The 15,289-nt window shown below is 42.1% G+C and overlaps 1 protein-coding gene and 1 long non-coding RNA gene across 3 annotated transcripts; one reads left to right on the top strand and one right to left on the bottom strand.

Moving 5' to 3' along the window:
* The first annotated feature begins 1,419 nt into the window (after window positions 1-1,419).
* LOC147757227 (uncharacterized) lies at window positions 1,420-14,259 on the top strand. 2 transcript variants are annotated; one of them, XM_086978523.1, is made up of 10 exons: window positions 1,420-1,961; window positions 3,416-3,523; window positions 3,668-3,874; window positions 4,104-4,400; window positions 8,084-8,198; window positions 8,885-9,120; window positions 10,861-11,154; window positions 11,974-12,105; window positions 12,482-12,664; window positions 13,413-14,259. In XM_086978523.1, the coding sequence occupies exons 1-10, from the start codon at window positions 1,877-1,879 to the stop codon at window positions 13,592-13,594; spliced, it is 1,839 nt and encodes a 612-aa protein (XP_086834649.1). In that variant the 5' UTR covers window positions 1,420-1,876; the 3' UTR covers window positions 13,595-14,259. The 2 variants fall into 2 exon arrangements, with proteins under 2 accessions (XP_086834649.1, XP_086834650.1); XM_086978524.1 differs by lacking the exon at window positions 3,668-3,874 and having other exon boundaries at window positions 1,421-1,961.
* LOC147757228 (uncharacterized) lies at window positions 2,812-8,089 on the bottom strand. The gene is made up of 2 exons (XR_015319893.1): window positions 5,830-8,089; window positions 2,812-4,387 (listed from the first exon to the last, which is right to left on the bottom strand). It is a non-coding gene; the product is annotated as an uncharacterized LOC147757228 (long non-coding RNA).
* Window positions 14,260-15,289: the final 1,030 nt, after the last annotated feature.

Raw genomic sequence — 15,289 nt, 5'->3', positions numbered from 1 at the left:
GGAACGATCATATGTTGTTTAGGTTGATGCTGCTTGCGTTCTGCCACAACCCTCCAATATTGTTTAGTCTCGTGATAAATCGTTTTATCTACATTATAATTGGAACAACGCACAGCGAGTATCGATGTGGTGGCAGTAAATGCTTCAATAAATCTGTTAACTTACTGTTTAAATTTGTCATAAACGCAGCTAGCTGATAAACACATGTAATGTATCTGAGTGACTTCCATTAGTGAGCCAGCGACATCGGGCGGGGGCATAACGTCAACAACATCACCATTCAAGTCGTCTACTTGATCACATCTATGGTACTTGAATGTCTTGTTCATCATAGCATGTATTTGCCCTTTAGTGCATACGATACGTATGTGATCCTGTGTTCCTACATGGGGCTTACGGTTATGGCGAATTTCTTCAATTTTTTCCCATGAATTTCTCACTGTGCCATGTTGCGTCCTTTCAGAGGAAAAAGGAGACCGTTAGATGAACATCGAACTAAGATGACACTAAGGCCATAAGTTCAAGAAAATATAAGAGTCTCGAGAAATTTTCGGAGCTCCTCTAGACATACCAGACGAGGTATACGGTACAATATTCATACATCACTCCTGTCATTTTTTCACTGCTAATTGCATCACATGAACTCTTAATCAGTTCAAATTTAATGATGTATGTTTCCTCAGTTCGCTCATACCTAACATAGAAATACATAAAAATAGCATAGAAAAATGTAATGTGTGAGAGACCGATATTGTCGTCTCCCATAGCTCACAATTATTAGCAAAAGTCTGATTAGCTCACAATATTGACTAGCGCTCGCGCCGTATCTTGTCTTTGTCTCTGTTTCTTATGCTGTTGCCTGCTCTTTTTCAAAAGGTCGAACCGGCTGTGCTTGTAATAATAATAATAATAATAATAACAGTAATAATGGTCGCCTAGACCTTCATGGACAATATCTCTTATTCTGCAATATCTTCTCACCTTTCCATAGCCCACCTATAAGCGGAACTCATTTAGTCTCCATGTCCCTTCACGGGTCACGCTATCATACGTCTCCATACATCGTCCCGTACGCGCCCTGGCCCACTGTTACGGCATAGCTGACAGAGCCGTATACGAACAAGGAACGACAAGTGAACTTTGACAGACATCTCTGCCGGCACACGAACATCATTGGCGACACGTAGAATATCGGCCACCAGCGTTGGGCGGACGCCTTTTCGCAACGGCCTGTCCCCCATACCGATCCCCACACACGAAAGCTTACAGGAAAGCCCGGCACTGTTAGCCGTCGACATCCATGACCGAGGGCTTGCCCCCACCCTCTCTGCCCATAGAATTTCGTCTTGATTTTTCTCTTTTTGCTTTACTGGCCATAATGCTCTCCTTTACACGCCCTAGTTAATATCTTGTGTCAGGAGAACAGAGGTAGGTAACCTTCGCGTTGCACTTGTCGTATCAAAGATTCGTACAGAACGTTTCGCGTTCATTCACGGACGTGTATTTTAGTCTAGTCTAGTCTGTTTAGCTGCTCTGCTAGATAAAACCTCTGCAGAGAAAAGAGTTCACCTAGAATAGCTGCTCAGATATGTGTGTGTCTAACCACGATCAATTGCAATATACGTTGAGAAACGTATAGATTCACAGGGATTTCTTAGAGTATCCTGTTTTGTGTGGTTAATCAAATAAGCACAGTGTAATTACTATGGACAAGAAGCGGCGGAAACGAGACTTGCGTAAAGAAAAGTTTGCAATCTCCAGAGCGACGAAGTATTGCATCACTCGTTATGGCGGTGATTATGAGTAATACTCGAAACGTTTGCCGAAGTCAGATTACCAATCATATATATGCGCCATAGGAGTTTAGCAGGACAACATGAACCATATCTTAATTACGCTTAGCCTCCTAACATCTAAGATACCGACGATTCAGGTCCAAACATTCTGGGTTGACTTGGAAGGTGAGTAAAAGACTGGCTATGCAAAGGATGAATCATCTACCCTGAAAGCTCAACTCGAGCACTTGTTTGAGTAGGGCTGGTTTGTTGCAATTAGCTGGGACTTGGCACTAGTTCTTTAGGTGTGAGCCATTACGGGGCACGTAGATAGCATAAGTATCTAAGGGATATGGGACGCCATCAAGATTTTTACAAGAACTTTCTTAAACTTTTTCACGTCTTTGTCTTGTTCTGTAGGCAAGCCTTGATGCAGGCCTCATGCAACACTGACGACATTTTACTAAGCAACTCTAAGTGTTCTATTTGGTTTATTCATGGCAAAACATTTACGGATTCTATTGATTAACATCTGGATTTGGAGCTAAGGTCAAGTCATACGGTAACCAGCAGGCCACTTAAGATTTTAGTAACAGATGCAGTTTTTAACTAGTGGAACGCGTTGTTTTGTCGCGATTCCGTTCCCTATTCATTTTAGAAACTTGTTTTTAAATGGTCGGAGAGAACAAAAATAAATAACGTGTTCTATTTATCTAGCTGGCCACCTCCTCAGTTTATCGCATATAAAGCAGTTTATCGCATGCTATTGGTACCACTAGAAGTAACTTGAAATCTTGTACATTTTGTAATATTTCCACTTTAACAGTTGTAAACAACTTTTTCAAAGCATGTTATATCTGAAAATTACCGTGTTCTTTCAGTGATATCAATATTTATAACAGCTGATGCTTTTATTATACTGAAATAAATAATTATTTTAGCATTCTGAGAATCAATACAGTTGTGATATGGCAGTTGATTAAATAAAAATAAAAATCAACTTTAGAATTAACATATATAATAAATGCTTTCGAAATCATAGACTTCATCTATTTAATTTTATTTGCATTACCTTGCCACCATTATATATTTCATACTTAGTCGTATTACAGAGTCGTCCATCTTTGAAGCTGGGGGCTGAGCACTTGATCAACGAACGTACCGCCTCCTTACTCGTGTGTTTCCAGTAATTTCGTCGATAGCAGTCCCCAAAGCACGCTGAAAGTCGCCCCTGTTTAAATTCGGATACAGTATCTACATAGAACAGCGGTTAACATTTAGACCTTGAAAATCAGGAGCAGCCTGGAACCGTACAAGCGAAATAACCCTGGATCGCGAATAAGCCTTGGATTAAATGTTTCTTTTCTATATAGAGTATTGTGTCACGATACAGGTTGGACTAAGCAAGTGTTTCTCAGGCAGTGACTAGCTACCGTTCACCGGTTTTTTTTTTTACCAATGAATTATTCGCAAGAAATACTACGTTCGAGGACGTAGCCTCTACGCAAAGCATATAAAGGCACCAGGGTATGTAGATCACAAAGTCGTTGTCCCCATATATCTGGGGACGTGTTCAGAAACAAGCTGCCCACGCCTGCTTATTGAAGCTAATAAAATCTAATAATGCTTTTTGTTTTCAGTGGCAAATGTGACTTCAAGTCTCCAGGTGCAATTGGTCAATAAGGAAGAAGCCATAATCGGACCCCTCTTCCTTGATGAACGAAAAAATATAGCATGCGTCGTAAAATGTAGGCGCGTTTTGTCATTTTTCGACAACGAAACTATAAGCAGTAATTAAATAATGATTGATTACTTTAAGTAAGCATAAATCAATTGGCCGATTGTTTTATTTCCCTTTAGTGGACTCTGTCTTACTACGCTTCATTCCACAGCAAACATATCTGTAGATGAGATATCAGCTACGTGGACATTATCTTCAGTCGAACTCAATTCACAGCAGGTCGTGTCTCGTAGAAAGATACTTTCCTCGCTGAGTCTCCTACCAAAACGAAGTCACCATCTTCAGCGACTCTGCTGCATCGCCGTTTGGAACGGACTCTTTAACGTTGCCAACGACTGTGCCATCCTAGAGATAATCAGTAATTTCTTTTTCAAATCTGTTATTTCCTGAGCAGGACATATACGAACATACGTCAATAATTAAACCTAATAATACGTATGAATAAAAATGCAAATAAAAAGGTTCTACCGACGACTGTCAAGGTTGCTACCCAGAGGCCTCAAGCAAGATAGTATTAATACTCTCTTCGTGTGGACCTTTAGCGAACGTCAATGTAACACTAAGTCGTTGCAGTTGATACTTTCCAGCCCCTCCCCAGTCTGCGCGCATTGTATTACCGACACCATTATTAGAGGGCATTCCGTGCGAAGTGCATTGCGTTATATCGGGATCTCGACCTCCGCCAGTCGTTTGGTGGACACTCGAACATCAACCCCTTGCGGAATCGCTGTTTCGTCCTGGAGACGGGTCCGAACAGTCTGCTTTAAGTGTCCTCGTTTTCACACCCGAACCCAGGCATACCGGTCTCAGCATTGAATGTCGAGCCGCGAACCCGTTAATTCCACGCAAACAGACTGCCGCCGAAGAAATCCTTAGAATTACAAGTACGTGAGAGTATTAATAATGATTCGACTCGAGTAATCATAATAAAAAATTGAACAGTTTTCATTTGGTACAGCTTGTATGACACAGCATGTGTAATGATGGTGAAAAAAGTATGCACAAAGCATTCCAGTCTGGTCTTCATCGTGCTTAAGTACTAATCTCACTCGTGTGTTCTCTTCATTAGTGAACTACGATGCACTGGCGCTATTTTTCAAATTAAGACCTTGCTTTGCTTAGAAAAATTCGACATTTGTAAATAACATGTAGATTTCAATATACTGACTCATCAATTCGGTATATAACATCATCTAATGTCACACTGTTTAATAACAATATGGAATTATGAAACTTGTTTGTAATTGTTGTCTGAGCATCGTCGTATAGCCGGATAATATTTGTTTAGCTCCACGTTATTGTTTCTATTATATCGTATTAACATTATATTGTTAAAAGAGTACTTGTATTTGTGCAGTGATCTTCTGAAAAGGTTTACTAGGGGAAACGAAACGAAACGCAAAGCGAACAGTGAATTTTTCCCTAACAAACATAGGCTCTGGAGAATAGTTGTAGGCTGCTTTGATGGTTTTCCAATCGATTTCTCTAGCATTTCAAACACAAAGTCCGTTTGTGTCCTTTCGACTTCGAAAGCATAAATTTTCGTGCCGTAGTCTTCGTCATAGAAGCTTCACGCAGTTGTCGCAGTACTAGGGTATCTCTGTCTATCGGCACCGTATAGCCGAGGTAGAAATTTATTGCTGTGATAAAATTCGCTTATGTATCAAACCATAACCTAATTTCAAGTAGCTTTCGAGTGCCACGTATTCAGTGTTTGCCCATGGTAACTATCGCTGATGGTAAATATATGGATCTCTACATAACCCTTACCCGTGGCTTCTGGTCCAACAGAAACGATGGTTCTAGACAGAAATTTTTGTCTTTTGTGATCACTATTATCATGCATGTCTATCTGTCGTTCAGTCATCTAAATTATCGTTCTTTACACAGATTCGTCCATGGCGAAAGCCCAACTCACTCAGTACGTCTACTCGGAAGGCCCGTATTCACCATTTGCTATGTTTAGTTTCCATCGAACTACATAAGCAAATGAAATTTCGAGTATCTTGCGTCGACATAGGTCCTGCACAGGTTTTCGTCTCGGGAAAAAAGGGTGCATCGCCCCGACGGACCATTAACCGAACCTTAGCTGGTTAGCCATGGACCTAACCATTTCTAGTTACTGTTTTTTGATTCGCCGCTCAGCCTTCAAATGCAAATAATCAACGCTTTATACTAATGAACGTAGCTCCCCTCTATCGATGGATAACGTAGAGATTCACGATTCAAACACTACAGATTTATCTTAGATACTGGCGGTCTTGCCGCTCGCTGCTTTTCCGCGCGACGTCGAAATTCGACACGGAAACTTACGTTCTGCTTAGTCTATGGCCGCACCTATTCATCTCGCTATACACGTCTCGTGAAGCTATCGAGTACTGTAAGCCCAAATACAAGAAGTCACCGGTATCGCTCCGAAGCGTCAACAGCTGGCTGATGACCGCTGTTAGCCAGACCTAAAAACAACTAGGCGCACTGCTGGCTTAACACGTCCGAAACAGAAAAGCCCGAAATTTAAGAAAGCGCGGATCGTGTTAGGGCTTATGCGAGAGAATCGAAGTCAAAAAGTAAGATGCATGCTTTCAAAAAAGAAAGATGGCAAGATAGTGGAGGAAAAAAAACAGCCGTCCCTTCTTAGTCGACATCATCGTCAGATATCTGCGGCGGCCTCTTCGTTTTCCCTGTCGCTGGCCGAGGACCCGCCGCGTTGTTGCTCTCAAAATAATCTTTCGTGTTTGAAGCCTTCTATCTTATTGTTTCTGTCTCCTATGCTTTCTCATTCTTTTCGGCGCTCGCTACGCGTCGCCACCGCCGCCGCTGTCGACTGTGGTCCGAGACCACCAGGCCACCAGGCGGCACTGCCAAGGACCGAGAACGAATCAGCGGAATCCTGGATGAACGGCTCGACTCGGTGAGCCTCCTGTGTCGGCCACGCAGACAGACAGGCCAGCAGCGCTTGCTGAAGCAATCGCTGCTGGCCTGTCTGTCTGCCTGCCTGCCTATTGTCAACGGCAGTTTTGCGGTGTACCTAAGCTCAGGCCACCGAGTAGATGCTAACTGGTGTTCCGCTGGTGACTTTCTATGTCTGTTGCTGCAGCGGTAATGGCAACAACCGTGATCTGTTATGCGTTAGCGCGACCCGTTGCGTTCGTGCTGGTTGTTATTTCGGGACGAAATGTTTATGCTGCTGCTGCTGTTAGATAGACAGGAAGAAAGAGCTGGTTTGCCGTTTGCTTTGCTGGTTTTATACCGTCTGCTGGCCATACAACTACCTCTGATGCTGACGATGATGTTGGTGATGACGCCCTTCGTTTGAACCGCGCGGTCAGGCTGATCGCTGCTGGTTGGCTGGCTGGCTGGACGGTCGAAGAAGAACTGAGCTCGACTCGGAAGCAACCCGCAACGATGTACGGCTGCTCATACCGGCCACAGATAGGGCACATTGTCTCGAGTTGACCGCTGCCTGCCTAAGCCTCGATACGGGAGTACATATGGACGCGATCGGGTCGAGTAGGTTTGAGTGAGCCTGGGTTAACGTTGTGCCGAGTCGTCAATGTTACTGAACCCGTAAGATGGTACCGATTGCGTTATATGTGTATCGAAAGCTCGTCTATAACATGAGAGCTCTAATCGTATAGCGAGGTTCCAGCAGCTGCAGTTAAAAAAGATAAATATGAAGAACATTCAGGTGGCTATTTATATAGTGCGGAACCGTGTTATAGTAACAGGGTTAGTCATCTAGGCTAATATGAAACGCGTATAGGTCTATCTAAGTCCCGACGTATAACGTCAAGATAAGCAATTTAATTATCTTTTCTGTCCTATACGAAAAGCTAAATCAAGTTGCCTTTCATGCTATGGCTATAATTCTGGCCGCTGTTTTTCCACCGACTAATTTCATAAATCCTATCCGTAAATTTCACACTTAACCTGACCTTAATCGTAACTCAAGTACACGCGAGCAACTAACTTCATTCTGAGTCTGAGTAACTTTATTATTATGAGTCTGTTCAACCTACCCCGTTGCCTTTTTATAGCTGTCCGCTTTGCCTATTAATAGACTTCGCCAATCCTGATGTTTTGCGAGTAATTTCATAAGCCTAATATAGTATAATATAAAGGAACTTGATTGATATCATACCCAGTCTTATATGAATTGTGAACTGATCACAGACACCTACACAATGGGTCGGTTAAACTTTTTTTGAAACTCTGTTGTATCTGCTTCTATTCACTGCAGCTATCCACGTTTATTCTTCTCATTTAGTCTACTTGCTATCTACACGAATAACTAAGTGATCAATAATCCGACCTCACCACAAAAACAAAAATAGGAAAGATGCTTTTACCCCTATCGACAGAACAGTTGAAGAGACAGAAGAACATGCACAGCCACCATAGGCAACGTTGCTATCAGTAGACGCATTACGGTAACCTCGCCGTTTATCCAATCGCAAATCAGATGTAAAAAATTGCTCTCAGCTCTAGCAAGATTGTAATAACCGGTTCGGAACTCGCGATTTCTGCTAGAGAAATTTCCTGAAATGCATCTATCCGTTTCTTTCAGAGGGTCCTGAAGTGCGCCTCTGGCTCGGCCGAGGTCTCAACGCCTCACGCATTAAACGTGGCTCCGACGTATTTTTTGAATGCGTGATCGATACGGCACTGCCAGATTGGATACTGTACGTGATTTATTCTTTATTTATTTATTATTTAGCACGTGTTCGTCTCACTAAATGTCATGAAAGGTGGACTGATCTCTAGGTAATATCCGATCCCTGACTAGTGGGTGTAAAGCACCCTTTTGCCAGAGCGAGTGACGTGAAAATAACTACAGTTGAACGAACATTTATCATATCCGTCAATGGCCTATACTCACGCACCGTCCAAACAGCCATTACCTAGTAGCAGTTAGCAACAAAATAGAGGTAAAGATGTTCACTGCTAGAAAGGCTATTTGAGCTCAAAAATATGTACACGCCTTTCTCTAAGGGTATACATTAGTGGTTCTTGTAACTTGCAGTTATTTGTATTCGATGGGTATTTATGAGTGTACCGACAAGTTGTAGTGGGTGATCGTTGTCATTAATGTGAGCGCGCATGATACCATGGTGATTGTTGCCTTCCCTCAGGCCGTACCGTCCATGCTGAAACGTTACTCAAATCCTTGCAGCTCAACTAGTTGAGGATGTCAAGTCATCTTGATCGGATTGCATAAAATGTTCTATTGCATATTTTTCGCTGGCGTATAGAGAAAGAAAGCTATTACAATATTATGGTAACTTAGGTTTTACTAGGCTATTTATGTGCGCCTTAAACGCTTTGGCTTACGTTACCTGTACGGAATTGCCATTCTCAATCGTTCTAGTAAACGTGATCACGACGTCTCGTGGCTGAAAGACGGGATCGCTCTCAATCCGCAAGGACTCCTTCGGGGAACAGGCGAAATATATAATGGTCATGCAGACACAACAGGTGGAGGCTACCTTGTGCTTCGAAACGTGACTGGTCGTGACGAAGGAAATTACAGTTGCCGCGTCGGAAGTCGACTACATAAGCGAACTTTTATTAGTACTAGTAATCGAATTCACATACGGATACAGTGTGAGCATCCGTGACAAACAGAAATCAAACTACGAAAATAAACAATGCACGGCAAAAGACAACTAGCTAGTTAAGTAATTGCGGGATCGTCTGACTACTTTTTGCTTTTTCAAACTGTATCCCCCATCTTCCCATATTACTTACGGAAGTCTTGAGATAACATGTGTTAGGCAGCTAACCATATGTTGTATAGGTCGACGGATATTTATTTGGATCCTTTTGCTGTGTTGTGCATAAATGAGCAAAGTAAAATCATATGCGTGGCATTGTCCAAGAATCCCTTTTTTTTTCTCACTTGATCGACCTCATTTCCACAGTTACTATACTGTTTCAGTAAGGTTAGCCAGAGGATAACTTGCAGAGAACTTATAATCGTTAACAACAGATATCGCTTCGCGTGGTTGGTTTATTTACTAAACTGACCTGAGTAAAGCAGCGGGATTTCAGGGTGGAATAGAGGGAACATTTGAGCTCGAAATAGCAGTGGTCTTAGTCGAAAATGAGTTTCTTCATTCCTTATCTCTTCTTGTAAATTTGCCAGTCTCCCATAATCTGCTTTGATGACGCGTCCAACAGCATATGACATACACATGTCGGCTTGTCTAAGATAAAGCGAGCGGTGTTTTTCAAGAAACAATACCCATCCTTTGTTCGTTCGTTCGAGATGGACGAGCTTCGAGAGAAAGCGCCATCCGTACGCTGTGGAGGTCGATAGAGAAGCTTCGTTGAGACAAACACATTTTTCACAACAACGAAAAACTAAAAATGAAATAATAGATCGTCATTATATGCTCAAATTCGTTGCTGTCTTATAAAATCAGTGACAGAAAAAACGTTCACTTACCTGATTTCGTATGAGTGAAGTTTTTAAGTGTTTGTCGATCATTAATCGATAGTCAAGGTTTAAGGCGTTTGCAAACAACCTAATAAACTATAAGCTAAAGCATAATAACAAGTAAAACACTGAAGTCGCTAGTTTTGTGTACGCCTTTGTCATCGTGTCTTTGCTTGTATTATAATTATGCCCATCAATATCGAAATAGGTGCTTTATTACTTGCTGATAGGACTTCATCGAAACATCATTTCGTGACACGGTTATTGTTACGGGACTTTCCTAAGCAACGGCACATTTTATGTGGTATGATGAGGTGTAACAAGATGACATGTGGAGACACATCGGTTTCATCAATGAATACCCATACATTGGCATGATAAACCGTAATATTGGCGGTCTGGTTTAACACGCAGTCGTTAGAATCTTAGTCGCTTAGTACTCCGTGCGTTTCATTTATCAATGCTACATATGTTTCATATACAATCACACTCACTGTGCGGTATCTGTCATTGGCTAGGGCTGGACTAGTGACTCTCGCGTTCTTCAACCAATGCTATATGTCTTACGCTTAAATAATTTCCTGTGTGAAAATTTGAAAAATGATTTAAAGCAACCAGTTATATATCAACGCTTTGCATTTGGCGGTTGACTTTAATGGCTAACATGTATATACTTCGTGTAGCCAATAGTCTAAGTGTAGCATAAATTCAGTTATATCATTTCGATAGGACTAAACCCGTAAGAGTTTGCACAAGAGCCTGCGCAGTGCGTAATCCGTAAATTAATAAGTTAATTCTTCGTATATTTAGAATCTTTCTGCTGCGCTATCGGGCCATTCCAGTTGACTCCTTAGACAAGCAAAATTTTTAGCTTTTGAACCCTCTTCTGCTTAACTGCGTTGCAGATCCGCCTCGCTGTCGATGGCGGTCGGTACAAACTATCTGGGTAGACGTCCTTTCACCAGCTGTATCGCTACGTTGTGAATCCGCTACGGACATTAACCGGTTCGGTTCAGGCTTTAGATACGAGCTCCCAGATCGATTCCGTTGGCGCATTGGATCACGGGAATTTTGCGAACGTAGTCCTAGTCTGCATATCGCCGACGCTCGTCATCTGCTTCATCACAGCATTCACTGCTGGGCCTACAACTGGGTCGGAATGCAACCTTATCCATGCGTCTTTCACCTACTACCGAAACGTAAGGCGCTGACTCGGCCGGATCGACTGACCCTTTAGGAATGCTCTGGCCGTATATGTGTTACGTAAGATACCTATACCTGTCGTTATATATAAATTGTGATATGCATAACATATGATATGTTTTTGTAGTGATCCGTTTTTTACCTTGGTTTGATTTGATGGGCCCTGCATGTGTCATATGCCCAATATAATTGCATATGGATATCTGTATAATGGAAATCTTGAGGTTATTCTATGCATTAAGATTTCGGTGGTACGCGTATCGAATTGCTTGGGATAACGTTGGGGTAATTTAAGAGGTCGGCTGACCATTACACGCTCTCAAACAAAATCTCTGTTGTTTCTCATCTTTGCATAGGCTTCACTAACAAGCGAGGCAGGTAGAGGGACCGTTTTCGAACACAGCCAGTTGTGACAACGTCTCGTCTTGCGGTTATATGTTACGACGAGCGTCGTTAAGCTGAACCTGAAGGGGAACCTGGCCTATCTAATTTTCACTAGTTTGCATGAAGCAAACAACGGGCTATGGCTGTAACATGCATAGGCAGCATGAATGGGGTTGGGCCGATTAGAAATCGGTGCACGACTGACATAATGGCCTGTAATAGAAGTTCACTGCCTACTGATTACTTACTAATCAGTAATTCTCGTTGATTTCTATACACCTATTCAGTTTTCCCTGCTTTGTTTGATTAGCTATGTTGTGGACAATACGAACGCTGAGTTACTAGTTTGCATAAGGAAAACAATGGGAGATGACTTGTTATAATAAACAAATATTGTTTTCGCGTGGATTCACGGACTATGGGTCGAGAAGCGGCAACGGATGGCTCGTCCCCAGCAGAGATACCCAACAAGCATTGTCGGGTCACCGACCCCACGGAACGGGCTGTCGCGGTCGAGTGCAACGAGGAGGTGGGACTCGTTACGGCCAAGGAAGTCTATTCTGGTGAGTAGCCATTATTCAAACTACGACTGCACACCACGACGATGAGTACAACAACATTAATAACAATAGCTCTAATTCTCGGGAAAATATAGGGCCAACCCATCTGCTTGCTGTTGCAAACATTAACTTATATCCTGCACAAGGTTACAAGAAATCAAAATCTATTGGCTCTGCTCGACGAACTGTTTCACCCAAATAGCGTAGACGTCAAGAAACTTCCCTTTTGGAGCCGGCATGAGAAAACGGGCACATCAGACATGGCCCCCACGTGGCAATCTAAGGAAATAAGAGAAATGGTTGTCTTATTAATATAATGAACATCTTAATAACCAAACGTATTATACGAGGCTAGCATATGAAGCTTGAAACGTTTCAGGCCGCCGGGTTTTCGCAATGACCGTCCGTGAGCGACGCGTTACAGTCACTTCACTTCGACCTGGCACTCTGCACGTTCTTAACGCAGGAGGGCAGCTCTTCCACGTGACGACCAAAGCTTTTTCAGAGACTAACAACATGCCCTGGGTTACTCTGTTAAATTGGATGACTTCACAAGCCTATTGTAAGCTTCTATTTTTTAGTTTCATATAACTATCACTAAAAAAATCAAGCAAGCTATGAGCTTGTGTGAAATGATCTTCACTTCATATTGGTTCTGCGACATTAGGAATATTTTTCTTCACTAAAATAACACTGCTTAATGGCAAGGCCCCCATGCCATACCTATGAACGTTAAGAAATATGCGATCGCCTATAAAAGATCGAACCACTTAAGATTCAATAGCAGCACGACCGTATGTTCCTTCCGACATACGGTGTTGCCTTCTAAACTATCGCAACGGCCCTTTTCAAAATAAAACCATGCATCGGGTCAACGTTCTCGAACTGTGCTCCGCCGATGTTCTCTGCCCGCCTATCAGAAATCTCCCTGAAATTAATCAATATGAATTTATTCGTTGGCGATTTTTGACTAGCTTCAAGGTCTTCATAGCATAGGATCTAGCAGAGCCGAAGTAAGCAAAGGGTGGGCTGCTGGCGGAATAAAAGTTTGCTTCTCGAATAGAACGTTTGTTGAATTTTGCTTTTGCTCTTTTTCCTAGAAGAAATACTTGTGGTGCTTATTGCCGGTGCTATGTCCCGGAGTCTGAACACCCAGACTGAGACCTCATTCATCCTCTAATGAAATTCGATTCATTTAGTTGTTACACGTTGTTTTCTCTACTGGCCCTATGCTTTCACCAGGGCTGTTGCCATCAGGAACCATGCCAAAACTGACTCTAAATTTTTTGTGCTGTTCTTTCCGGGGACAGTGACTGTGTTAGTCAGTCTCTGTACGTTATCGACAGGCTTCGTGCTATTGTTATTGCTGCGAAGATTCCACGCCCGTTGGAAGCACCAAGTTGATGGCGTGAGCATGGATGTTGCTGATGATCATAACAACAGACTTTACCATTTCGCTCAGCAACGGGAGACCCCCCCCGCTAGTCAGTAGCCTTTCGAGTCTGTTTAGCTCACAGCTTAATCTTGCCCTGAAAATGTGTAGGGGTACACAAAACGCCGAAGAGCGTCTACGAACGATGCGTCTAAAATTATGTTGTTTCCGTTGAAAAGATGCATTCGAGTCACTTGCCGCAGGGGGGTTGAAAGTATGATTGAAAATTATTGATACCTCAGACATACAGCGATCGAAAATAGCATGCATTTATTAGATCCTTAAAAAACTAACAGCTAAGCGCGATGTAAAGTATGGACTCGACCACAAGGTACAGCTTCGAACGAATAGATCTGCAAAAAATAGCACAGACGTAACTGCGAACACCAACAGCCTAGCATATATATATATATATATATATACAGCACTTACCCAATTATAGCTGTCATTGCCACACGAGCTCTTTATGAGCGAGCATAGGTGTAACAAAAGAAACTAGCGTTGCTTGTAAATAAAGTATTAGGTTTAATCTATGGCAAGCTTGGCGATATTGTTATTGACAATTGGCAACGCCAATTTACTAGTTCGGGAGCCCTTAACAATGGAGCTACAACAGTACGTGCAGGAATAGTCATATTGACTATCTGAATGTAAATGTAGATTATTAATATCGCTCACACATCAAGGTACCACTGAATAAAGCCGGCTTTAATTATACTGAAAAAAGCGTACACTCTGTTGTTTTCGTTTTTAGGTACCATGGCGAATATATAAGACTTACCAGAACCCGGACACATGCTAACTTAGCATGGTATTCCTGAATGCAGTTTTTAATCGATATCTCGTAATAGAAGTTTTTGTATGTATATAATAACATAGTTGCTATTGCTAAAAAGCAGTGGTAGGAATTATCTTTGTACACAAGAGCGATAATAATAGCCAAACATCCATCTAAAATTAAGTATGAGGACCCGCTGAAGTTCACTATCAATAAGCGGAGATAAAAAAAATCAAATTAGATTTCCAGAGTAACTGCGAGTCGCATTGCATTATTAGCTACTAAACGACTTTCAACCGAACGGTCTATAGCGGGGGCCTAAATCCTTAACGTTTTAGCCCTTTTATAGTACTTTATGCATTATGTTTTTTCTTTTTTTTGCTAAAAATGCATATGAATATTTTATAAATCTCGACGATGGAGTAAATTAGAATCGCCAAAAAGCAAATAATACCTTAACTATGCAAAAGTACATTATCAATACATTTATTACGCATATTATCTACGCACAAAAGTAAATCCCTGAACTTCACAGGTGGCGACAGTATCTATAAATGCTGAAAGCCCCCATGGCCAGTTACATTCATAGATATGTTTCACCCGATTTACCTAATACCTACATCGTCTGCCACATATTTAATCAGCCCGCAGTCTGCCACTACCCGAAATTTGGCTCGATCAGCAGCAGTAACGGTAACAAACAAGTCCAACATGTTTTTTCTTCCGTTTGCATATAGGCTATTACAGATCCCATTCATTTTTTTTCACGTAGTCGACGCATTTACTAACCTAACTAGAGAGGCAGACCGTTGCCCGGTTACTCGGCGGTTCTACCGCATTCTCGATGGAGGAATTTCGCCCACAAACGCCATAATACGGACAAGAAAGCAGCAAAGAAACCGGCCAGCAATGAAAAACAGTGCGTTTAGTGGAAGATAAGAAACTTTTAGCTGACACCGCGTACTGCTGTGCGATCA

This window comes from Varroa destructor, unplaced genomic scaffold (assembly GCF_002443255.2).
Source record: "Varroa destructor unplaced genomic scaffold, Vdes_3.0 BEIS01000002.1, whole genome shotgun sequence".
NCBI classification, from domain to species: Eukaryota; Metazoa; Arthropoda; class Arachnida; order Mesostigmata; family Varroidae; genus Varroa; species Varroa destructor.
This window is presented reverse-complemented; position numbering and strand designations above follow the sequence as displayed.

Bases quoted from the DNA above. Each gene is read 5' to 3' on its own strand.
- LOC147757227 (XM_086978523.1), top strand. From the start codon at position 1,877: ATGAACCATATCTTAATTACGCTTAGCCTCCTAACATCTAAGATACCG. The intron at 11,155-11,973 runs GTAAGGCGCTGA...TGGGTCGAGAAG, and splicing joins CTTTCACCTACTACCGAAAC to CGGCAACGGATGGCTCGTCC. The intron at 12,665-13,412 runs GTAAGCTTCTAT...TTCCGGGGACAG, and splicing joins GATGACTTCACAAGCCTATT to TGACTGTGTTAGTCAGTCTC.